The sequence below is a fragment of the Setaria viridis genome, chromosome 9, assembly GCF_005286985.2.
Source record: "Setaria viridis chromosome 9, Setaria_viridis_v4.0, whole genome shotgun sequence".
NCBI classification, from domain to species: domain Eukaryota; kingdom Viridiplantae; phylum Streptophyta; class Magnoliopsida; order Poales; family Poaceae; genus Setaria; species Setaria viridis.
The window spans coordinates 37,128,830-37,154,543 of NC_048271.2; the positions used below are offsets into that span (position 1 = coordinate 37,128,830).

The following is a 25,714-nucleotide window of genomic DNA, read 5'->3' on the forward strand; positions in this document are numbered from 1 at the left end:
AAGAGCCTATCATCTTCTAGTTGTAGTTCTAGCCAACGAGCAAGCAAATCATACATCTGATCTAAAGTAATCTTTAAACTACTACCACCGGTCAACCTCCCGAAAAGCCCCACCCTACACGGAAGTAGACCCCATCTCGATCCCCCTTATCGGTGTAGGTAGTTTAAGGGCATGAACACAAGTGAACATGTCTAGCTATCAAGGAGGGTCAACATACTAGATCTAATCACCATGATTACATAAAGCATGCTATGTAGTCTAACCTTACATTAGACTAAGGAACAAGCATATTTAGGTCCAAATCCAACTTGTAGAAAAACCCTTCATTTATATCTTCCTGTGATTTTGCAATATGGTCCAAAACAATACACATATGTGAATATGGGGTTATTTCAGGTGCCAAGTGGTGCGTTAGTATAATAATATGCGTGCAAATACTATTTAAATGGCACTAAAAGTGTGTCAATAATGAGCATCAACAATCCCCCCATGCTTAAACCTTACTCGTCCTCGAGTAAGTCCAGGATACTTGCTTAATCAAGAAATCAGCATTGCTCTTCGATGCCATCCCTACACTCAGTTATACATAACAAGATACATTGCTCTCTCAAGTATTTAGCATTTAAAGTTCAAGTTGTGACCAGCTATTTTTTGTCATGGAAGATGGACTAGCAGTAAAGACTATGCCATAATAAATATATACAATGCTCTTGAATTTAAGTGAACTTCAGAACTTTACCTTGTTCCATCATGAAGAGTTTTTCAAAAAGATGCAAATCCAACATAAGTGAGATTCTCTTACAAAAGCTCATGTAAACACTCATCTCATCAAGTCACTCAAATCTATGCTAGATTATTTTCAACCTATTCTACTCATATATGAAGGTGGAAGGCTTATGTAGAGCTTGGTAGGTAAAAACAATCCTAGCAAAACATTATATCTGAAATATTATCAAACTAAGAGAGAGATCTATTGGGATTACTAAGACTTGTCAAAAAGGCCATGGAAAATAAACGTTAGAAAGGGAGAGGGATGGAACACACACCTTTAGATAGTGGACATGTGCAAGGGTAAAGGGTGATCGCGAGACACAAGTGAAGTTCTCGTAATTGGATTTCACATGGTTGGAAAATGAGTATGGATCAATCTTTAATCTTGAGAGCACTGGGAACTTTAATGAGGCTCAAAGAACTGAGGAACATTTATTTCTTTTCTCCTTTATATTTTTTTATTTTTCATTCTTTTTTCTCTTCCTTCTTCTTTCTTTCTTTTTCCTCATATTTTTTTCTTTTTCTCCTCAAAACTTCTTGAAACATAGTACTACTCAACAGTACTTCGAGATAAAGCGATCACTTCTCCCCTCGTGCTTAGATGATGCTTGTCCTTGAGCATGTAAGAGAAAGAAAGATAAACTGCTGAGGTAAGTACTAAAATCGTCAATCTTCATCAGAAAATTATTTTATTCTTGTCGAGGATAATCCACCCCAAAATTCAGAGGGTCCAGGGGGGAAAACAACCCAGGCCGATCAGCCTGGCCCCTCCTAGCCTCTATTTCCTTCGATTTTTAGTTTTCACACTAGTGGACGCCTCCAAATATTATTTTTTATGAAAAGGTACTGATATATCTTCTGGATCCTTATCGAAACATTTTTGCATACTCAATAATAGGTTGTGGTCAAGGAGGTAGTCACAAAAACGATAATTTGGGTTTAGGTTGGAAGCCCAGCAAGGTTTATGAACTTTCCAGTGTAGAAACTCACAATGCATGGAAATAAAAGGTAGCAAGAAAAAGGTTTATACAAAGGAGATGACTAGCTTCTAAGTCTCATACCACATAAATCAATCTTAATCCAACTCATCAAAATATAAGCTTGCAATCTAAAGGTTTTATCATGAAATAAAAATCATGCATGAATATAGGCTCTGGTAGGTAGAACTTTGCAAGAGACTCACAAATGTAGATAGCATATGAATTCAGTTTAAATAAAAATAAATCAAGTTATCATGTCATCTGCAAACTTAAATCAAAGAGCAAAATAGAGTTTGTGGGTCTAGAATTTAGTCATTTAACCTCCATAATTAAAAGAGTCGGTATTTAATCAATTTAGGTTCATTAAATAGAGAGCAATTAGTTAAGTAATATACAACATTGTATAGGTAAAACAAAGCGGCAACCTTCATTATTTTTTCGTAAGCAAGATTATACTAAAATTATTAACATTGTGGTGAGCACAAGGTGATGGTAATCATGATTTATTGAAAACAAAACTAGGTTGTACTCCTAGTAGCCATGTTATTATCGAGAGATATACAAAGGTTGCATTGAGTCTATGGTTGAAGACTTAAACACGCGGACATTTATAAAGAGATGGACAAAGAGAAGGTTGAGGAAGAATTTACCGTCCTTTCGATGCTTGTATTAAAGTGTAGCGCAGCCTCCGCCATGCTTAAGCATTGTGCTTATCATGGAAGAAGAAAAATGAGCATCTTCTGGCAACCATGATTCTTGTATTGCATATAGCATTTTTATCTTCGTCCGCCAAGTCCTCCCCTATGCTTAGCATTGTACTAGACATGGAAGAAGAAGATGAAGAATTTTAGTGATTGTTCTTCATTTTTGTCGCATTTATTATCCTTCAATTTCTTCTCTTTTCCTTTCACAAAAATGCTTTGTCATGCCTGCAAAGCAATTCAAGTGCACATATTGCCCCCAGGGTGACTGTTGGGAGTAGAAGCAATTGCCAACAAACCAAAGACTTCCCTAAGACCTTAACTTGTGGCATAGCTAATTCAGTGAAATAAGAACAAAAACCTAATGAGTGTACATGTGTGCAAGCGTGAATGCAAATGATAGGAAGGAATATAAACAAAGACAATGTTTACACCAAGTTCTAAACACCATGCTTACAACTAGGTTGCTGAAATTCTCCATAGCCATACAAAATTATTAATCAATGTCAAACACCATGTTTATCCCTAAGATCAATAACTCTTTATAGCACAAGAAAAATAGAGCGCAATGTAAAGCTTATAAACCAACCAATGCAATATGGAGATGACATGAAAAGTTAGCAAGGTTTATTAAACTGAATGATGATGGTCTACAATCATGTCTAAACATCATGCTTACACAAGTTTGCAAAGGAAAATGACCTAGCAGCATTAACATGGATATAAATCATTCATCAAAAAGTTTTAGGAAAAAGCCAAGCTAACAAATGAATGATGGAATAAATGCAAATGCACATTCAAAAAGGTTAGCAAAAGCAGGGGGCTTGCAAGGTTGAAAAGACTATCGATGTTGTTCCTCAATTAGTTAAGTCAAAAAGAATTGCTTAGTAATGACAAAGCAAGGCTGGCCACTTCATAAAAAGTCAAGCAATGTCAACAAGAAAATCATTCATCAAAAATCCCCAACAAACAAACTAACAGGGCTAAGGGTAGGTTCATAGGTATCCTATATTTTTAGCTTGAAATAAGAATTTTGGAGAAATCAAGCATAGAAATTCTAACTAAGGAGGTTTTTTTAAAAAAGAAAAAGAAAAGAAAAGCCTTATTTTTGGATGAAAAGAAAAAACCTATGGTTTTAGGATGGCTCTAGGTAAGGGTGTAGTGTAAATGGTTTTGGGATTACGAAGAGTGGCTTTGGTAAAAGGCCTAGTTAGAACAGAGGAAAAAACAAGTCATGTCGATCTGAATGGTGCAGCAAGCCAATCAACACAAGTTAAACCTACCTCTGTTGGCTCTGGTTTTCGGCGGGGCTGATAGGAAGGCTTAGGTGGAAAAAGGTTTTGATAAAAAACAACATGAAAACGCAATGCAGCATGAGGTGGAAGAACAAAGTGGCATGATATGGAGGTGGTCTAAAACAAAATAAAAGTCATCCTAAATTAACTAGCCACAAGTTTAGAATTGAAGGGTGGCGCCATACTTCATATTTCTCTCTAAAAAAGACACAAAGAAAAAGACTCTAAATACTAACAGCACAAAAAAAAGGTCTATAAGTTTTCCAAGATCAGATAATAATCCCTTAATATTATTTAAAGAATACAACATGTGGTTGCAGTATTTATTAGAGCAAAGGTACAATGTTACTTGATGTTTTTGATTGAAGAGCACAATATAAACAGTCATCTTATGAAAATAAAAATAAATAAAAAGATGGATTGCCTCTCGCAAACCTAGTCATATAGCTAGACGCCTCACCTTTCTCACATTCATGCAAAGCCATGGTCCTATGCGTGAGAATCCAAAGTGTCCATGCAGCTTGATGTCATCTTTTGTAATCCATCGTGGTTTGCTTCTAACATCTTCATGTATTGAATGTAGTCTGCTTGTGTCTTCATGTGCCAATGCTCCGGAGGTTTTTATTTTGTTCTAATATTCTGAAATTGATTATGTACACTTGATGAAAGCATTTCTCAAGCTCCTCTTCATTGTTGTCATCTCCATCTCCTTCACCTTGTTCTTCATCGCCTTGTTGCTGCCTCTTCTTCATGGATTTTCCCTTACGCCCAGAATAGAACATATAACAAAATATAGATTTATTAAAAAATTTAGAAATTACCTTTCCAATGAGTGGTCATTCATCTAAAATGGAGTTCAAATGAGAGAGTTATGCCCATTTTATTTCAACACTGCGTGCTGTCCAGAATTGATTTTAGGACGCGCAACGTTCAATGATTTTTCCATAACCGCTTGTAGGATCCTCTGATTACCTTGATTCTTGATTCGTTGGAATGTAGACTGCATGGAGCTTCTGAATATCTAAAAATATTCTATTGTTTTCTTCTGAGGTCGTGCAAAATTTGATGACAACAGTAGCTTTTTATGAATTGATCCGGAGATGTTGATGATCTTGATCTTGTGGTCTTTGGGGCATTGTGTCACACATCCTTTGGCATCAAGGGCATCACCATTGCTGCACCAGCGAGTAGCATGGCGACAATGATGCCTTGTATCCATAATTCTTTCTTTAGACAAGGTGCTAGGATTAGAGGAGGCTCTTGCTCTTTGTGTCGATGATCTAAGTAGTTTTCTTCCTTAGTTGCATCACTCAATTAGAAACTCTTGAGCATCCCACCGGAGAAGATTGGTAGTATCTTCTAATCTTGTTGCCTCCAGCATTGATCCTCTCCAAATCATTGCCTTCTATGTAGAGAGGTCCTCCAATCGTATCTCTTTGCTTAACACGGTTACTTCCAACACTTGTCACTTGAACAAACAAATCTCCAAGAACCATTAGTCTTATAAAAATAATTGACACATTGGCATATCTCGCTTATCATTATTTGTATTATATTCATTGGTGTGAACTCAATAGTAGATGCTGGGCCACTAACAAAGTTAACACCTACTACTAAAGAGTTGGGCTTGATGTTGTTATCATCTTATCAAGGTGAATTGAGACTTAATGAAGTCCATGTTCGATCATCTGGCATCTAGTATTTACGTGCTTTCAAGGATGCAAAGAAGAAAAATAGAGTATATGCAATAAAAAGAATTAAGGTTAGTCTGAAAAATTAGATAGATCGCCCCAGGGTTTGAGTTGCCGATCCCTGGCAACGGTGCCAGAAAAGCTTTTCTACGGCAGTTAGCACGCCAATTTGTGAACCGCAAGTGCACGGATCATTGCAGCTTTTTCCTGAGTATTCCATCCAAGGTTTATCAATCCGTGGATCGGCAGCGAACTGACTAGGGTTTTCTATCTAGCTCAACGGATCTAATCCTAGCATGAGGCATAGATTGCATATAAAGGGTAACCTTGATGTAAAGATGAATATCGTGAATGAAGGTAGATCACATCCACAGATATATATGATAACACCACCAACGGTAGCAAAAGCCTCTCAACTTCTAGTTGTAGTTCTAACCAATGAGCAAGCAAATCATGCATCTGATCTACAGCAACCTTTAAACTGCTACCCCCGATCAACCTCCCGAAAACCCCCGCCCTATACGGAAGCAGACCCCATCACGATCCCCCTTATCGGCGCAGGTAGTTTAAGGGCACGAACACAGGTGAACATGTCTAGCTATCAAGAAGGGTCAACATACTAGATCTAATCACCATGATTACATAAAGCATGCTATCTAGTCTAACCTTGCATTAGAATAAGGAACAAGCATATGCAATTTAGACACCAAATTCACCCTAATCAGAGTCGGGATGAGGGAGATATGCTTCGTGCAAGATCTGCTGCTTCTGCGGGCCTTCTGACCTTCCAATCTTGGGTTTCCCTTAGCTTGACCACGAGATCGACTTGCCAAATCTCCACATACTTCGCCTATATGTCATCTAGAATGATAGTTCATCGAATGTGGATGCATTTGGACAGTGAATTGGTCCAGGCTGATCGGCCTATGGGTCCTAGGCCAATCGGCCTACCCTCTTTTGGTCTTCGCTTGTCCTCGTCTTTCTCATGTAGACTTCTTGTGTTGTCCAAAGTCCAGGTTAAAATCTAACTTGTAGAAAAACCCTTCATTTATGTCGTATTTCCTGTGATTTTGCAATATGGTCCAAAACACAACACATATGCAAATATGGGGTTATTTCATGTGCCAAGTGGCAGGTTAGTATAAGAATATGCGTGAAAATACTATTCAAATGGCACTAAAAGTGTGTTAATAACGAGCGTCAATATTGCCCAAACCAAACCCCAAATATCGTCCAGGCATAGCCATTATGCTGCTTGCCCAAAACCTCAAGTCTCATCTAGACCTAGCCGTTATACTGCTCGACTAAAACCCTAAGTATCAACCGAGCCTAGCCATATTGCCGCTCAACCTAAATCTCAAATATCGTCCAAACCTAGCCGTTGTGCCACCCGACCAAAACCTTAAACAACCCAAGGGAATTAATCATAAAAATTCCCAAGAATTTTCTGAATATCCAGCCACCCAACCCATTAATTATTTAGAAACCGATCTCCAAATAATTAATGAATTAACCCTCCTTTACCTGGGAATTCACCTTTCATTATCAGGTAATTCCCAGAATACTCATCCTTTTTCTTTCTTTTCATTTTTTAGGAATTGCTTGGTGTATTATTTTATTGATTGTCGTTTTGTATGCTTTCGCCAGTCGGTAGACGACTAGGCTCTGCCCAAACCTGAGGATCCAGAAGGCATGAATCCAAGAACCCTGGTCACCCTAGGAGACATTAAGGATTTTCGATGAAGGCAAGTCCCGACTCCTAGTTTATGTTTTATCCTACTGAGCGCGAGAGCAATAAATATTGCCAACCTAATACGGACTGCATTGTTTTCTTTTAAGAACTATTTCTTTAGAAATACATGCTTACTAGATCAACCCTTTTTGCTATTGAAATGCCACAGGCCAAACTGTCCTAGGAAAACTACCTTCCCTCCAACCCTCCCTATAATAGATATGCTAGACAAGTTGAGTCATGCCCCGTAAATAGGGATAAAACATGGTTGGATCCTCTACGGGGAGGATCTAGCACCCCACCATAAAATTTGTATTTCTATAAAAGACTTAGGCAGGGTTTTCCTTTTGGGGAAAGCGTGAGTTAATTATAAAATGATAGTAACTGAACCCCTAGGGTCTATTTTGGGCCTGCAGGTAAGAGGATAACTCCTTGGAGGACATATTGCCCTGGCACTTACCCTGGTCATGTAAAGGACCGGTTCATTGGGAGAATCGTTCTTGTGACACATACAGCCATATATGCTAAAAAGGTACAGCCTTCAATAGTACCTGTTCATGTGAGGCCTTGATTCAAACCTGGTAGCTGAACCTAGTCATCCATCCCAAGGGGCCAAGGTGGGCAACAGATATGCTAGAGCAGGACTTTCGCATAATCCCGGGTCCAGTCAGCACGGGTCAACTACTTAGAGGGTCAGAGACCCTGAGGGCTAGAGGCCCTATGTATATATTTGTGCACATTTCTCGGGATGTATGGGCTGACGAATGTATGAATGTGTACACCTCTGCGCAGAGTTTTGATCTATCGATAGCCGATGCTCGCGGTTATGAGCCCACTTTGTTGAAGCCCCCATGATTAGTCTTTGGGTGGGAATTAGTGTGATAAAAATGCCGGATGAAGGTCGTGGATCGGATTCCAGAATTAAAACCTGGGGACTGGTAGGGGAGGTAGTTTTCCCCCTTTAGGACCACAACTTTCATAATATAATAATAACCTTATTAGAGAGTCTTTACACTCCTCACCTTTTAATCCACTTTGCAAATGTGAGATGCTTTAGGCATAGGTTTTGCCCCCTCAACCATATTCCTTGACTACCTCCCATATTGCATTTAATATACTAGTTAAGGTTGGGATTTGCTGAGTACCAACTATAAGTGTACTCAGCCTTGCTTTCATCATACAGGTTTCTACGTGTTCTTGACCATTTTGATAGTGGATGGGTACCTGCGCTTCGCTAAGGTGAAAACCTTCCTTTTATTAAATTATATGCCTTTTATTGCTTAAAATACTAAACTGTGATGGTAACTATATTAGCCTACTGATCCAGGGACTAATACATGTGATCAATGGGACTCCCGGAGTGAGGTCTCCACAGCTGACCTCCGCATGGTCCATCACCAAGGAAGCTTGTGGGTTCGCCCTAATAAGCTACAACGTCCTCTTCTTCTCTTGGTCATGGGCCTTGACTTTGGTTGGTGTTCTCCTTCCACTTTTAGTACCCTTTCTGTTGTGGCGTCTCTCATCTCTTCAAGGCTTCCACCCCTTGTTGGACGTGGCAACGGCGAGGTGTAACGAGGGGTGGTGGGTAGCACATTGACATTTGTGAAGTTAACAAGCATGTTGCTTTGTCTCGGTGCTTTGTGGAGAATGGTTGATCGTTTTCAACCTGTACAAATCGTGGCCTTTGCCCTTCTTTTGAGAGCTGTGCTTCCTGTTTCTTTCTTTTGTCCTCCTTTGTTTTTGTTGCAATGTGCTTGCAACTCAGGATATAATCCTTTTGTACTCTTCCTTGTTTCAGCTGCGCTACCAGTTGCTAATGTAATCTGTGGTTTGCCACATCCTTAATGACAAGTTCAGGGTGGCATCTTGTCCGTCGTAGTTCCCTTAAAAAAACACTTGTGAAACACGACCCGGTCAATCACGTGCTGCCAGCTCCCTTGTGAACCATCCAATCAATTAATCAATATGACAACAATATGGTATTTGGAATTTGGCTTTTGGATTTTCATTCGGAATCCGCACTTCCGCAGCATGTCTTAACCTTCCGATCACTGTATGGTTGTAAAATCACTACTTGGAGAGTATTATCTTGGATGAAAATATAGGAATTTACCGCTCTATTGTCACCAACACAAAAGCAGGTTACGAAATGCCGATAAATAATTTCAGAAAAAAATGATTTAAATTTCTGAATAACTGGACGTCGGCGGTTCGTTTCCTGTTGCATGATGGACCTGTTATGATTAAGCTAAGCTGGTTATCCCAGCCTTTTATACTGTGATCTGAAAATTTGCTTTCAATAAAAGAAGAGTTGATCTCGTTTTTAGAAAAAAGATGTTGGATGTATGCGGAATGATCGATTTAGAGGGAGAACACACTCTGGTGTTTCCGGATCAAAACATGCCAGTACATTTTAGTAGTCAGACTCCAGAGACACGGACACATTTGTAGTCAGCCTCCAGAGACACAGACACTTGGAAGCAAACACAGAGAAAGAATAGGAGCAGCCGTGCACGTTTTTAAATTCAAATCTGAAAAGGTGAATTCAAATACGAAACGGAGAAGTACAAGTAACCATGAACTTTACCTGGACACCATGTACCCTCCGAATCGGAAATGCAAAGACACTACATGCTACACTGACAACTTAATAATGCTAGCTGAAACTGAAACGAAACTAACAATGCATTGACAACTTAGCAATGACAATGACACGCTTATTACCAATCCCTCATGCAGGTACGTTGGCACGCAGACAAATTTGTCACGTGCTAACGCGTGCTTTTGCACTTGGATTCTACGACGTGCGCACGCATGAGCATGCATGGTCGTTAGGCGCACTTGAAGCCCGTGGGGACGCCCTTGCCGCAGAAGTTGAGGACGAGGCTGAGGTTGACGGGGATGTTGAGGTTCAGCCCCAGCACGTTGGCCTTGATGGCGGTGCACAGGCACACGGCGGCGTCCAGCTCCACCAGCCCGTTCAGCAGCGGGCAGCACTTCTCGTCGACGGGGACGCCGGCCTTCGCCTTGATCAGGTCCAGGACGTTGGCGCACACGCCCAGCTTCAGCGCGTTCGTCGGGCAGTGGCCGTACCACCCGCTCGTGCCGTCGTTGCCGCTGCCGCCGCCGCCGCTGCCTCCACCACCGATGGGGCCGTACCCACCACCGCTGCCGCCGCCGATGGGTACGATGCCGCCGCCGATGCCGCCTCCGATGGGTCCGATCCCACCGCTGCCACCGCCAATCGGCCCTACCCCGCCGCCGTTGCCGCCGCCGCCGATCGGGCCGTACCCACCGCCGTTGCCGCCGCTGCCACCACCGCCATTGTTGCCTCCCCAGCCGCCGCCGCTGCTGCCGCTACCCGGCCCGCTGCCACCCCCGTAGCCGCCGCTGCCCCCGCCGCCATGATGGCCCCCGCTGCCACCGTGACCATTGTTGCCCCCGCCGCAGTAAGGGCAGGCGTTGGTTACCACGAAGAGCACGAGGTTGAGGGCAAGGAAGAGGGCCGCCTTGGACGCCATTGGTGACCCCAAGCAGCTAAGCCAATACGCGGCGGCGGCTGCAAGTGTGTGAGTCTCCCACTGGTGAAGAAGCTCGCGTTATATAAAGACGAGGTCACCACTGCTAGCTCATCCAGCTGACCAAAGGGTGCGCAAGAATCGGCAGAACAGAACAAGGTGGAACAGAAATCAATAGGGCACGGCGCTGCTTCTTCGGGAGACGGGCCGCGTCGGACAAGAAGCCGTGACTGGATAAACACATGCAGGCATGCGCGCACGGGCAGAAATGGCCCATGGCCGGCGGCTGGTGTCAACCCGTGGGCTGGCCGGAGACCTTGGCAGGCGCTGCGGATCGTGGGTGACAGCGGTGGCAAATTTGGAGTTTTACCGAGCTGCGGCGCACGGCCGGATTATCTCTAAAACTAATCCGTGTTTAGCAATTAATGTAGCTTCGCGTGAAGCGGCCTCGTGTTTAGCGGAATCCCTAGGCCCTAATGGACAGTTTTCTCTGGGGTGTGATAATATATGTACATGGCTACACGCCCTCTCTGTATCCGTAGAGTAAAGACTGATCAGATCCATGCATGAGATCGGCGCCGTCTTGGCAGGTAATAAGGTCACGGGATGGCTATAGGTTTCCGGTGATCTGCTGTATGTGTTCACAAGGACGGTGCTGCTGTCTTCCGCAGCTCGCACGCTAGATGCTGACAGAGAGTACGCAGGATGCAGATGAGGTAGGTCCAAGTAACCCTTATGCTTATGCTACTCGTCACTTTGCATTTCTTTCACTGGCCTCTTGTGTGCCGAAATAACTAGTAGCAAGTGATTATTGATGTGAGATGCTGGCCAATAGCTACCTTGCTAAGGCAGGACAGCACAAAACGTGAAAAGGGGGTCCCACTCTCATTGCTCCTAAGCTGAAGCATCGGCTGAATGAGCCCAGTATTGTAACGGATGTACGCCTCAGAAATCATTGATATGACACTGCAATAGTGGATGCTTCATCGACCAAAATCATGGGGGATTCTAAACCCGAACAAGCAAAAATAAATTCGGGTTCCCAGGTTTGTCACCCGAGATATGTTCGGGGTTTTTGGGTATTCCGGGTTCGGGCTCGGGTTTTTCGGGTTCAGGGTTTTGGTACCGGGTTTTGTGCCCATCCCTAGGGACTTGGCGCTCACAAAGGTGTGTGGGACAATTTCTTGAAGGTGATATGTAGGGATGGCGTATTGATGCCTACCACAAGGGGCGGATCTGGAGCCCGGGCTGGGGGAGTGCAGCACGGTCCGGCTCACCTACTCTCCTATATATAATATGGTATTCACTAGTTCAACTAAAGAAAAAGAAGGCCAGGAGGAGGCTAAATTTAACCCAAATTTTCTGATATCAACGCTTTCAGTTCAAGATCTATGCCTATTCTGGATCCACCCCTGCGTGCCACCGAGACTAAAATTGCACACTCAATTCAAGACTCAGCTTGGCTTGGAGACAAGGAGATCAATGTCGTGCTGGGTGTCAGCGATGGACTTGAGGCGTGTGCAATACTAGGTGGTTGGCCTACACCGCACTTCCGCACACTGTAGTAGCACTATTCACGGGAGTAATTTTTCTCTCACCTCTTCCTCCCCCTCACAAACCCTAAGGAATTGTGGCTCCACCGACTCCGACTCCTTGGGGCTACAGTGCAGGTACAGCGGAGGAGCCGGAGCCTCAAGGAACCCAGCCAAAGGGGCTCTAAGGCCACTCTCAATGGCCAATTTCATGGCACTACTACCAAGACTTCCACCTCATATAGAGTGAAAATTGTGAATGAAACATCCCCTACAATGCAAAATTTCATTTCACTTTTTCCTAAACTAGTCATAGCATTTAATTCATGAATGATGTGGAAGCATCGAATTGGATATGGAATGGGATGAAATGAAACTCCAACTCTCAATGCATACATAGAAGAGTTTCAAATGAAGACGTCTGGTTCATCATGCCTGGCCCTTGACCTTACCGTTTTTCTGGTGATCCAGCCCCATCCAAAGAGGGCATAGGGAGTTGCTCAAGTCTCGACTCAAGGATATATTCGAAGAAATTCTGACCGTCGGTTGGGATGGTTTGTGGATTACGAACAGCTATGATAACTGAACCTAGCAAGATAGTAATTACGACCCAAGAAGTGATGAGTACTTGGGCATGGATTTCGGTCGAGACGGGGCGCTATCACTCTTTTCCAAGAAGTCAAACGTTGGCTTACAATCAATAGAGTCATAAAAGCAGATATCAAAAGCAAAAGCTGTCAACTAGGCAAGGGCGGGCTATAACATAGTATGCCTGCCTTGTGGAGCTTTGGAAAGGAGAGAATTTGAATAAAGTAACTCTCCTCTTATTGGACGAAAGAGAGTCAATATGATATTGGCGTGGTAGTATTTTGGTAACTGTGTGAACTGAGTTTTACCCCATAAAACTTATTTCATCTATCTCTTCATAACTTAAATATCATGTCACCATATTTGCTTATGCGGCATATCATTTATGGAGAATGAAACTCCCGGCTTAAGATATGCTGCGGAAGTGCGGATTCCCGAATGAAAATCAAAAGCCAAATTCCAAATACTACCATGTTGTTGTCTTTTTTTTGAAATAATAATACCATATTGTTCATATTGATTGGATGGTTCACAAGGGAGCTGGCAACACGTCATCGACCTGTTCGTGTTTCACAACCCTTGGCGCCGAAAATTTCCTGGCGCGCGTGTCGCATTGTAGGCTGCACAGCCCTTCCGTTCACCAGCCACCCACTGATTACGTCGCGTCAGCTAGCACACCGATTAACCAAGCGCAAACAGCCACGTTCTCCGGCAACTTGGACCCAGCCATCACATCCTGACACCCCACGCCACGCGCGCCGCCACAGCGCGCCGACGCACCACGGCACTAGCCCGCGAGGGGCCGAGGCCTCAACCGGAAGCTGGAATAGAATGCGGCGCGCGGAGGTGGCCGTGGTGGGCGCCGGCGCGGCGGGGCTGGTGGCCGCGCGGGAGCTCCTCCGCGAGGGCCACGCCGTGGCCTTCTTCGAGAAGTCCGGCCGCACGGGGGGCACCTGGGCGTACGACCCGCGCGCGGACGCCGACCCGCTGGGCCGCGACCCGGCCTCCCCCGGCGCCGTGCACGGCAGCCTCTACGCGTCGCTGCGCACCAACCTGCCGCGCGAGCTCATGGGCTTCTCGGGCTTCCCGATGGCTGGCCGGGTCTTCGCGGGCGACCCGCGCGCGTTCCCGGGCCACCGGGAGGTGCTCGCCTTCCTCGACGCCTTCGCTGAGGAGTCCGGCGTCGCCGCGCGCGTCAGGCTCCGCGCCGAGGTGCTGCGCGTGGCGCCCCTAGGCCAGGGAGAGCGGTGGGCGGTGGCGTGGCGCGGGGAGGACGGCGAGGTCGCTGAGGAGGTGTTCGACGCCGTCGTCGTCTGCAATGGCCACTGCACGGCGCCTCTGGTGCCCAAGATCCGAGGTACTCCTTTCACTTTTCTTCTCAATCTCAGGTAAGAAGAAAGAAAATATCTAGCGATTCTTGTGTGTTAAAGGAATTGACAAGTGGCGGGGAAAGCAAATTCACAGCCACAACTATCGCGTCCCAGAACCATTTCGAGATCAGGTACTTCTCCTTCTGCCTTCTACTTCTTGCAGTCTGGCTCGATCAGTTCCAGACTTCCAGTCTGTGACACTCTCTACAGAGTGTTGTTGTGGTAGGATTCGCAGCCAGCGGAATTGACATTGCTGCAGAAATCTCGCGTGTTGCCAAGGAAGTGCACATCGCGGCAAGATACTCGGAAGACAGGCTTGGGAAGATCGAACTCTACCAGAATGTCTGGATGCACGCAGAGGTTCAAAATTCTGGACTTTGTTAGCTCTCTTGAACATCTTAGCCTCCAAGCTAACATGTATGAGTATATGAAACTATGCACCGTTATGAATATTTGTTGACCAGATAGATGGCATCCAAGACGATGGCCGAGTGCATTTTGCTGAAGGTTCAGCAGTAGCTGCAGATACCATTCTTTACTGCACAGGGTAGGATTTCTCTCAAAATCGTTTCTTGTACCCTCCTTATCACGCATGCTTGAAAGGAAACGCGTGAAATTGCACTTCAGGTATCGCTACCATTTCCCATTCCTCGACCTGGACGGGCTCACTGTCGACGACAACCGCGTCGGACCATTGTACAGGCACGTCTTCCCGCCCAAGTACGCACCCAACCTCTCCTTCGTCGGGCTACCATTCAAGGTACGGCACTACGGCGGAGCCTCAGCTGAGATGAAAAACCAGAGTTTTCTTACAAAAATTCATTGCTCGGACAGCACAATGCTATGTTTGTGTTGTGTCTACCAAAGCTTGACGTGCTTTTGCAGACCATCATCTTCCAGGCACTGGAGCTGGAATCCAAGTGGGTCGCCGCCGTCCTGTCGGGGCACACCGCGCTGCCGAGCGAGGAGGGCATGATGACCGCCGTGCGGGAGGACTACCGGCGGATGGAGGAGGCCGGCAGGCCCAAGCGCCACACGCACGCGCTGTGGCCTGAATGGGTAAGCGAATCGGCTTCTGAAATGTAATTCGCAGTGGTGGGTACTGAAACTGAAAGTTCCGAGGCTGTTCTTGCATTTGCTACGCTGCAAGCAGGTGGAGTACATGAACTGGCTGGCGGACCAGGTGGGGGAGCCGCACCTGGAGGCGCGGCGGCGCGACGTGTACGACAGGGTGCTCAAGTGCATCTGGTCTCTGGACGACAGGTACAGAGATCGATGGGAAGAGGAGGAAGAAAGCGCGACGGTGGCGACTCTGCAACGCAAGGGATCAATCTGCCAAGCGTCGTATCGTGATTCCTCTAGATGATGATTGAGCAGTAAGCCAGTAATCTTCTGGCAAACAAGTTGTCGTTAAACTGGAATGGAACCAATACTGCGTCCCCTTTTTATAGACGAGAACATTGGAACAGGAATTTTTTTAGTGTGCGAACCGATTGTATGGGGTTCCTGTACGTATTCCGGAAGGTGGATAAGCGTTGCATCGCATAACCTGCTCACGGCCCATTGATCCATAAAATCAGGCAGCCTGCTTTTTTTTTTTTTTGCGTTAACTTTGAAACCAGCCACCAGCTTCTGATATGCGCCACGAAGATTCGAAGAAAAAAATCCGTAGTTTGCAAGCCAAGTGTCCAAATCAAATTTGGATTGAATCATGGTGTGTCAAGATCTACAAAACAAGAGCACACTTAACCATATTTTGAACCAAATTATTTTTGAATATTTTTCAAATATACCAACATTTTATTGATGTTGACCAATATTTTTTTAATTATTTTTTACATTCACCAATATTTCTTTATATTCATCAACATTTTCTTTAAACTGAGCTTAATTATGACCATGACGTTGATCAATTTTTTTTAGGCACCAACATTTTTCTTCAACTTTTTTACATTCACTAATATTATGGCTCAAAACTTTTTTTTACTCACACTAACATTTTTCTTCAACTTTTTTTTTACATTCACCTCAACAAATTTTTGAAAAATGTTGATTTTTTAAATAAATCAAAATATATTCATGTCGAATCTTATTTTGTTGCATAAATTCTCAATAGCACTAAGGTTCAAATAGAATCCAAAACTCATTTACAGTTTGAAATAAAAATGAAGTTAAAGTTTAAAATCTAAAAGGAATCTCCCTATCCCACCATGCACAGATCATCTGATACGTGTACAGGTCCACAACTAAAAGCCATTGTGCGATCACGCATACCATCAGCATTGATCTAGTACATTAGTTAGAGCATCTCTCTCCAACCATCCTCCTTTCCCTAATCCAAATGTGTTCCAGCAGATCACCTTTACCTTTTTCTTTTCCCAATAATAATGGGGACATATCAATAACTCACCCTAACTCTCCCAATATTTTGGGAGAGTTGTGACTCTCCCAATATGGTCGTTGGAATTGAATGAGATCATTGGGGAACTGCAAAAGCAACTCTCCCAAAAAATGAATAAGATATTAGGATATCTCAATCAACTAATTGTTAGGAAAGATTTATTGGAAAACTGCTAGAGATGCTCTTAGATTCGCACCAATCTCAAATAGTGGAAAATGAATAGAATAATTTCGTGAACGGCCTTGTGATCGGGTTGGTCATTAGGACCTCAGTAGCACCCTGGTCCAAGAGGTCGCAGGTTCGATCCCCGATGGGGACGAACTCCGGTGGATCATTAGGACCTCAGTAGCACCCTGGCCCAAGAGGTCGCAGGATCGATCCCCGATGGGGACGAACTCCGGTGGATTTTCTAGGATTTATTCCTCGGTTGCTATAGGTACACACGTGCGCGTCCAATGGTACTACACGTTTCCCCTGCATGAGGGTAGTAATCTCTCCAATCTTTTCTCTAACGTGTGTATGGACATGCACGCGTATGTGTGTATGTGGTGTGAGTGTAGTGTGCGTGGTTGTGTGCTTACTATGTATGTATAAAAAAAGTAGAATATTTTTTTCTGGGAATCTCGAATTATATGGCCTTCCTCTTTGGTCTTTGGTCCTGCAAACCATATGCGCCATCAGCCCATCGCCCGCCGCAAGTCGGTGGGCCCCTGATCAATCTGTGGGTTGCTACAATTTCCATCACTAGCGGGCCGTTCCCTATCTCTCTCTCTCGACAGGCTGCACAGCAAGCACAACAAAGCAGCAGCCGGCAATCCTAGCTTCCCGAAGCCCATATGTTATATGGCTTCCATGGCTTCCAGTATTTGAGATTTATGCAAATATTTTTGTTCATTTGCTGCTGCCGTGCCCGCGCCGCCACGCCCGCATTGCGCGCTGCCGCCACCACCGCTGATGCCGGCGCCCGCCGATGCCCGCCCCGTCACTACTGCACCATTGCTGCCGGTGATGCGTCGTCGACGGAGAAGATGCTACTAGATATTATTTTTTCGAAATGTTAAGTTAGGTTTAAAAAATGTTGAATCTAGTTTTTGAAAATGTTGAATCCATTCTATTGAAATATTGGAATAGTTCAAAAAAAATGTTGAAAGTAGTTATTTTTTAAAAAATATTGAATGTAGTATTTCTAAATGTTGAACTATTGCTCAGAAAATGTTGAATATAATCTTCCAAAAATGTTAAATTTATTTATCTATAAATTGACCTTATCAGTTAGATCTAATGGACTTTAAAGCCATATTGCTTGTCAGCGTACGGAAGCTAGTAGGAGCCCCCAGCAGCAGCAACAGGGTGGGCGATCTGCAGTCAATTTCTTCTTGCAGACTCTGGTGGGCCTCATGGGCTCCGTTGCGCTGGTGCGCCCAGGCCCAGAAATCCAGCATCGTCAAACGGGGTTATTATATATTTGGACGGCAATTCGATATCCAGAAATGAATAAACGCACAATAGAGAGGTTGACTTCTTCGTCTCACAATAAAGGCTCTCTTCCTCCCCGTATTCCTTTTTTTCATCAGGGACGGCAGCACGAGAACCATGCATGCTTCTGACTATCTATATTTTACAACGATGATTATCCATATTTCATAACATCCGGCCAATACCAACTCAGAAACTCCATGATAAAGTTGAATATAGGTCAAAACATAAAATTTATTATCTGAATTTGGAGCTCTCTCCCTCACAAATCATGTCGCTTATCAAAGCAAAATACACCATTATCGTGTGTCCAATCAAACACCAGCTCCTCTCGAGAAGAATGTGCATTGCACCATGTGCCGATCGAGAGCCGGCCGGCTTCACTGGCGAGCTCAGCTATTTGACCTAATTCGTGGTAGGTCGGTCCCCATCTTGCCAAAGCTCTAAGACAGTTCGAAAACTAAGACCTAACGGCCGACACCCGGCCCCATCTCCATCGATATCGATCGATCGTCGGCAATAAAATTTTATCCGATCCCGTGCTCGAATTGACATTCAACGATAATGGATTGTACACATTTGTTTTGCTGGGGCCTTACCACGTCACCACTCGGCCGCCACACAATCACGTCCGCGAGCTTCTACGCGTGGGCTGGTACGGCGAGGCACGGCCGGGCATACTGCCGGCCTCAGCGCGCCGGCCACACAGCCGCCAGCGCCGCGGCCTCAGAAGTCAGAGCTCTAGAAGCGCGGCGCGCGGAGGAACCGGGGAAAAATCGTGCGCTATCGTAGGCTGGTGGAACCTGCAGTGGAACTGGGCTCCTTGGGCCTGGTTAGGCCAGTTTTCCACCAGGCAGGCCGGCTCTGAACTCTCTCCATTTATGCCCTAGGAAAAACAGAGAAAAGAGATCTCCAAAAAAAAAACAGAGAAAAGAAAGGGAACTTTGTGAATCCTGCTCCTCCACGATGCTCTTTTCCGTTCCAGCACGAGAACCACGCTTAGTTTACAAAACCTAATGTTCAATCAATACGAGCACCGACTGTCGCAAGCATTACTTAATTTCTATTCCAAGACATATAATGTCAACTAAAATGTTTAAAAATTGATTAGCCAGGTCTCCCAGATAAGTACGCCATGATACATGCGCATCTCTATCCTAACTAGACTAGATATATGCATGTTAGTAAACGGGGCACAAAAGAATAAAGAGACGAAAGTAAACGGGAGCTGTGCTGTTCCTGAACGCAAAGCAATAACACGTACAAATACGACCGACCTAATCTGTGTGTAGCCTCGAAGCAGCCACGCTTGTGCATGTGCCGGATGTCGATCGACGTGGCGCGCGCTGCACACAGGATCGACAGGCTAGCTAGCTGGCTGTGTTAATTAGCTGCTTGTATCAGTTGGTATTTTGATGCACATATAAAATGGCAGTGTTCCTTTTATTTGTAGCCAGCCAAGTGCACTTTTCTACTAATATATATCTTAATACAATAATGTTAAAAGAAGCTACCATGTTCGACGAGAGGATCTAGAAATTCCCACATTAATTTAAAAAAGAGAAGAATATACACCATTGGATTTTATGAAGATCTACGGTTCAGACTAACCAAAGAGTTCCATGTAAAATACAACTAATAAATAAATTCAAAATTAAAAAATAAAATTATCTACGAGATATGGTATGCGATGGAAATAGAAACGTGTTTTGAATCTTACATGTACTCTACAATCCTACGTTGATAAGAGAAGAGAACCCGTAGCAATACAAGGATGACCATGTGTTGTTTGATACGGCAGTGTTATTTGAATGGTATGGGATGGGAATAGAAGGAAATAAATCCTTCTAGCTAAGAGAATCCGGGAGCAATCAAACATGTTTTAAATGTTATTAGTTTGGTTTTTTACGTAATGCATACTTGCATGATCATGTGTTTTCCAAGCACAAACATTTAAGCAAAACACTTAGAAATACAATGGCACAAACATTGTTCCTTTTTTTCTATTTCATCTTGCATTGTTCTTCAATATAATCTTGTTCACACCAAAACTTAACACCAAAATTTAGAAATGTGCTCTGAAAGGAAGGTATCGGCCGATGATGCAAAAAAATAATGAAATCTCCTAAATAAGGCTGAAGAAAGAAAAAGCAAGAAAAGGAAATCAACGCACGCGGCAAGAATTGAATAAAATATTTTGGAGATAGAGTTGGTTAGGATAAGCTTGATTAGAGATAGAGTTGGATTAGTTAGAGATAGAGTTTTGATTAGAAAAGATTGTATACATGACTTGCCTTGTACGTGGTGCGTCAGAGGCCATCCGCCCTATAAATATAAGGGGTCATGGCCATTGTAATTATCATCACACGATCAATATTACATCATATTTACCTTTACAGCTTCACGCCATTGCCCTAGGAGCAGGAGTAATGTAGTTTCTCGACGAGTTCCTTCTAGCAAGCTGGGCTGCAACGACCTCGATCTCCGGCGAGCTGCAAGTTCCGTCACCACTAGGCTTTAACCACCGGGCGCATCGCTGTGGTTTCGTCTAGTTTCATCTACTAGTTATTGAGTATCTTGGATCTTTGACTTACGGCGCATTGCTTTTGTCTCGATCTACGGTATTCACCAGTTATCCCGCCTTGATTAAGCTTGCATCGGCTGATATTTATCTGTTCTATCATCTTGCCGTTTACGACATATTAATTGTTATTAATTCTGTCGAAATAGATGATAGATCTATTTTTAATAGCATGTTGCATCTTGATCTTGGCCATCCTTCGAGTGTTGTTGGGAGTAAGTTCCGTTGTGATTGGATTCATCGGCTAGCGGGGTTCAGATTAACGTCCTACTAAATATTTCTAGACTGCAACTACCGGGCGCATCGCTGTGGTTTCACCTAGAAATATTAGCGGTGACGTGCTTGTGGCTCTAGCTATGGTGGGGCAACAACTCAACAGTATCCTGTTTCCTATCGGCCGTCTGGCTTATGGTTATTGTAAATTATATTAAATCGGCTGGATGGCCGATGAATCACTCACATTCATCAAGGTACTAGAATCGGCTTCACAGCTAACATATTTATCATGATTTATTTTGTTGCACCATTATCGCTACTGTGCCAGGATTATATCGGCCTGATCGGCCGGTTGCCTCGAACTTCACAACGACTATCATCTCCTTGTTAGTTGAATGGTCAAACTGACTGGCACGCCCGCGCACACCACGCGCGCCGATTTGGATTCTGCACTAGAGTTAAGCAGATCTCCTAGGTCCTCATGTGCTGATGCAGGGTCCACCACTGCCAGGATTTTGCGTCAACAAATCTATTATTATTTCAGTACTATAGTATCAAAAAGTCACCACATTTGTACGTCGAGAGAGGTCTACAAATTACCGCATTAATTAAAAAAAGAAAACAATACACATCTTTGAATTTTATGAATGTACCATGTGGTGTTAGAGAAGAGAATGTCTGTGCCCAAACTGATACGATTTGAAGTCCCATGTAGCTTTTGCAACAAAATCAAACCCAAAATCCTAATGGACTTGGATCAGTGGCTCAGGCCATGCTAGACATCAGAGGCACAATGCATAAATCAGCGACCAGAAGTGTGGATTTCAGCAGCGACAGCTAGCATTATGGGCGAGTGCCTACTTCGTGCAACATCAAGGGCTAGAAGATGCAAGCCAATGCTTTGCACGTGAGACGTGACTACAACGCCATGGTGTAGAGAGAGGGAGAGGGAGGGAGAGAAAGAGGGAGAGAGAGAGAGATGGGAGGGAGGGAGGGAGAGATGAATTGGGTCATGTAAGCAATAGCGAGGCATATGCATGGCTATGAGGATGCAGGATGAGGTGAACACTCATGACAAATTTGATCAGCTTCAACGAGAAACATGGCGGCCACCAATGATGAAGCCATGACACCTGGCCTTACATGATTCCAATTACGACAACCATCGTCATTGGACCTGCACAACCTCGATGACTTAATTTGACTTAATTTCATATGTGCCTCGCCAGATATTTAACTAGTTGACAGGAGGGAAGGAGTGACGGGGTCAAAGCACATATGCAATTAGGTGTTGTTGTCTACTACCGACCTCTTCCACCATCGACAAGTATGGTTTATGCCAGACTAATAGATGAAAAATTGCACTAACGCAATGGTTGTCCCCCCCAACCCCCAAATCCACCAAGTAATCATAGTCGTTACTGACAGGATGTGGAAAGGGTAACATCGGAAGATATATAGGGCATCCATTGGATGGAGTAGCGGTTGGATCTAGCAGTAGAGCAACAGATCTGGCGGTGGAGCAACTTGAGGGCACTAGCATTAGCCACAAGGTGGCGATTTGAAGGTTGGAGAGAAAAGTGGAGAGCAGCGGGAGTGAGATGGCCATCGTCTACGAGGGCTTAGGAGGCATGTACAATCGGACCAAGTCGATGGTGCCGTAGAGATGAGACAACAGAAGATGGTGTGCAGCCACATCCACATGCACGGACGCTAAAGGTGAGACAAATAGATAGATGCCTAAATTTGGCAGCAAAAGCAACCTGGAAGCATCGTAAGGTTGTGATTTTCATCTAATCAGCATAAATTCACGTAAATTTTGAATTACCGAGCAAAAGCTACCACGCGAAAGTTGGACATTACTTCTACTAGGAACACAATGTTTGGCCAGATAATACAGAGGGCCTCGGCCAAGTCAAAGAGAAGGGTGATAATGATGCAAATATACACTAATAGATGTGTTAATCGTGGTCTAGATTAAGCAGCATGACTAGATCATTAGCAAGGGCGTCGATGAAGATGTGGTTTTGGATACATAACTAATAATAAATAATTGATTATTAATGGTGGATCAATGACAAGACCATTTACAAAACCTGTGATGGGATTGGATTAGACCTGAGCAAAATTCGGGTTGGGGTGGCAAAAAGCCCGGAATGATTCGGGTCAAAAAAAAATGTGACCAAGCCTGCCCAAGATCAACTTTTGGGCCGGCTGTTTTGGGCTTTTTTGGGATCGGGCTCGGGCCGAGCGAGGCCGCCCACTCTTTTTAGTTGAAAAACAATTCAAAAAAAATAAACGGGCTGGGCTTGGCCCGCCCAAATTTTTTTAGGTGGGAAAAATATGCGCCACGCCCGACCCTATAAAGGCCACAGGCCAGGTTTAGCCCGACGGACTTGGGCAGGGCTGTCGGGTCAGGCCGGGCCAAATTTGCTCAGGTCTAGATTGGATGTAGGTTACAAGAGCTATGGTGATAGGACAACTTCAGCCATGACAGATAAGTCTATGAGATTATATTTTAAATAAAATTATATAAATTAAAAAAAAGAACATATCTATGGATCGGTAGTTAGGGATGCAAGTTATATATACTAGCAAAATACCCATGCATTGCTACAGTAAAAAATCAATTTAGTTTTTCAAACTAATGATATTTTTCATTTCCATCACTAAATTTTTATTCTAGTTATTGGATGTCTACACATTCAATAGAAAATTAAAAGAATTTTGACTTAATTATTTCCTTCAACTCAAATACCCATTAAATTAAAACATTTTTTTATTCAAGCGAGAGAGTTAAAGGTCTGCACAGAATGATGCAACTGCTGAGGAGGAAAATTGTGAGGATACTTTTCAACTTTCAATGACACACCTCATGTGCCTCCAAAGTTTGCAGTACCCAATGTCTAGGGAAAAAAAGACTACCCTTCAGATGTTTTTTCCCTTCTTATTTTTTTCATGTCATGTGTATCCTCTTAATTATTCAACAAGAAGGAAGCAGAATGACTAACAGGTCCAAAAATACATGGGCAACTGAAAAAAAATGCTGAGCTACTGGCAAAACAAAACTACTTACTGGACAAGCAAGCAGGCACAAAAACAAAACGGAAAATTAATAGATTACTGGCTAATCGAAGGGAAACTAAAGTGACCAGATGTATCACCAGTCACAAAAGACATAAAGCAGTACTGCTGGGACCTCATCGAGCAAAGACATAAACGAGTCATATAAACACAGGCAGTTACAGCATAAAGCTAACCACTAATGCATCAAAAACCGATGAACAGCTACTGTCATTAAGAGAGATCCTCCACTATTGAATCTAAAACTCGATCCACAAGCTTGGAGCACTCATCTAATCCACAATGCTAAACCTCGATTCAGAAACCGAAAACCATGGGGTTGTACTCTAATCTAGATCGTGAGCACGAACCAGCAGGCAGGCAGCGGGAATTGCAATCGCAAGACGGTAAATTCCACATGATAAGCGGCGCCTAATCTATCGTCAACCCGCCGTGGAGAAACGCGCATAGCATGCAAAGAAAACAGAGTATTCCAGGCAGCCTCGATGAAACCTTAATTTTGTGAACACTAAGAACAACGTAGTAACAAAGTAACGAGCTGCGCGATTCGCGCGAGTAAATCCGGAGAAGCGCTTACCGACGGACCCCGACGCGCTCGGCGCCACCTTGTCCTTAGGTGTGATCCCCACTGATGCAGGCGCCAGCATCGGCGTCCTGGTGACGGGGACGTACTCCGCTCCGCTGCCGCGACCTCTCCCCAAACCCGGCGGCGGCGCCCACCGTAGGGGCCGTACACCTGTCCGCCACCACCACCGGGCCACGCCCTCCAGCGCCATATTCGCCTCCACGAGGCAGGCCATGGTAGCCGCCGCCTCCACGCCCCCGTCGTACTCGCCTCCTCCGCGGCTGTCGTACCCGCCTCCTCTTCCGCCGCCGCCGCCACTATGGCCACCGCCTCCGTGCTCGTAATCCATCGTGATTGCCAAGGGTTTTGGCAAATCCGGCTAATAAAAGCACACGGGGCGTCGGTGGGAACCGTCCAGTCCAGTTCCGGCGCTGCTGCCGGGCGGCGCCGGCCCCGGAGCTGGACGGAGCAGCGGCGTCTCGATCCCCCGCGAGAGGGGAGGGGGACGAGGGAGCTCTTTCCCCTTTAACCCCCTCGCTTTCCTCTTTTTTCCAACCGAGCCCCCCTATATTCAGAATTGGACTGCGGGTTGATTTCACCAAACGTCAGGGTTTTTTTTGCAAAACTAGGGCGACGTTCAAAAAATCCTGGCAGAGACGTTACTCGCTTTAATATTAGGTATAGATATAGATTTTGGATCATTGGGTTGACCCAAAAAGTTGATAAAATGAACTAGAATGGTATTCCACGTAAATAATTTTTGAGGATAAATATACTAGAGTGGCATGCCATCGTAATTAATCAGCTGACCAAAAAACACTATTGGTGGGTACCCACTTGCATCCTATCAGTAGTACATGTGTGGATTTAAAGTGTATATTTTTTAGAAATAAAAGGTATCAAAAGAAAATGCTTTGAGTACAAACATTTGATGTACAAATATAAGTACATAATATCAGAAATAGTTGTCCAAACAAAAGTCCATGGTAAGAAGAACATAATATTCAATCTAATATTCAATCTAGTCGCGCTATTTGCACGGGCCATTTTACTAATTGATTAAACTACACCATCTGAAAACATCTATACACATGCATCATGTTGTGCATGTAACCAAACGTACCTACCTCACGAGCAAGCTAAGCAGCAGGCAGTAGAAAAGCTCAAGCCCTTACATACCGTGTGCGTACGTGTAAAAGGAAAACACATAGTC

At 44.3% G+C, this 25,714-nt stretch overlaps 2 protein-coding genes across 2 annotated transcripts; one reads left to right on the plus strand and one right to left on the minus strand.

Annotated features, from left to right (window-relative positions):
- Positions 1-9,659: 9,659 nt before the first annotated feature.
- Positions 9,660-10,814, minus strand: LOC117840538 (uncharacterized). Its single transcript, XM_034721053.2, has one exon. The coding sequence runs from the start codon at positions 10,689-10,691 to the stop codon at positions 10,002-10,004; it is 690 nt and encodes a 229-aa protein (XP_034576944.1). The 5' UTR covers positions 10,692-10,814; the 3' UTR covers positions 9,660-10,001.
- A 2,744-nt stretch (positions 10,815-13,558) lies between these two features.
- On the plus strand, positions 13,559-15,667 carry LOC117840537 (flavin-containing monooxygenase FMO GS-OX-like 2). Its single transcript, XM_034721052.2, has 7 exons — positions 13,559-14,165; positions 14,239-14,309; positions 14,389-14,538; positions 14,643-14,725; positions 14,806-14,938; positions 15,064-15,237; positions 15,332-15,667. The coding sequence occupies exons 1-7, from the start codon at positions 13,640-13,642 to the stop codon at positions 15,542-15,544; spliced, it is 1,350 nt and encodes a 449-aa protein (XP_034576943.1). The 5' UTR covers positions 13,559-13,639; the 3' UTR covers positions 15,545-15,667.
- Positions 15,668-25,714: the final 10,047 nt, after the last annotated feature.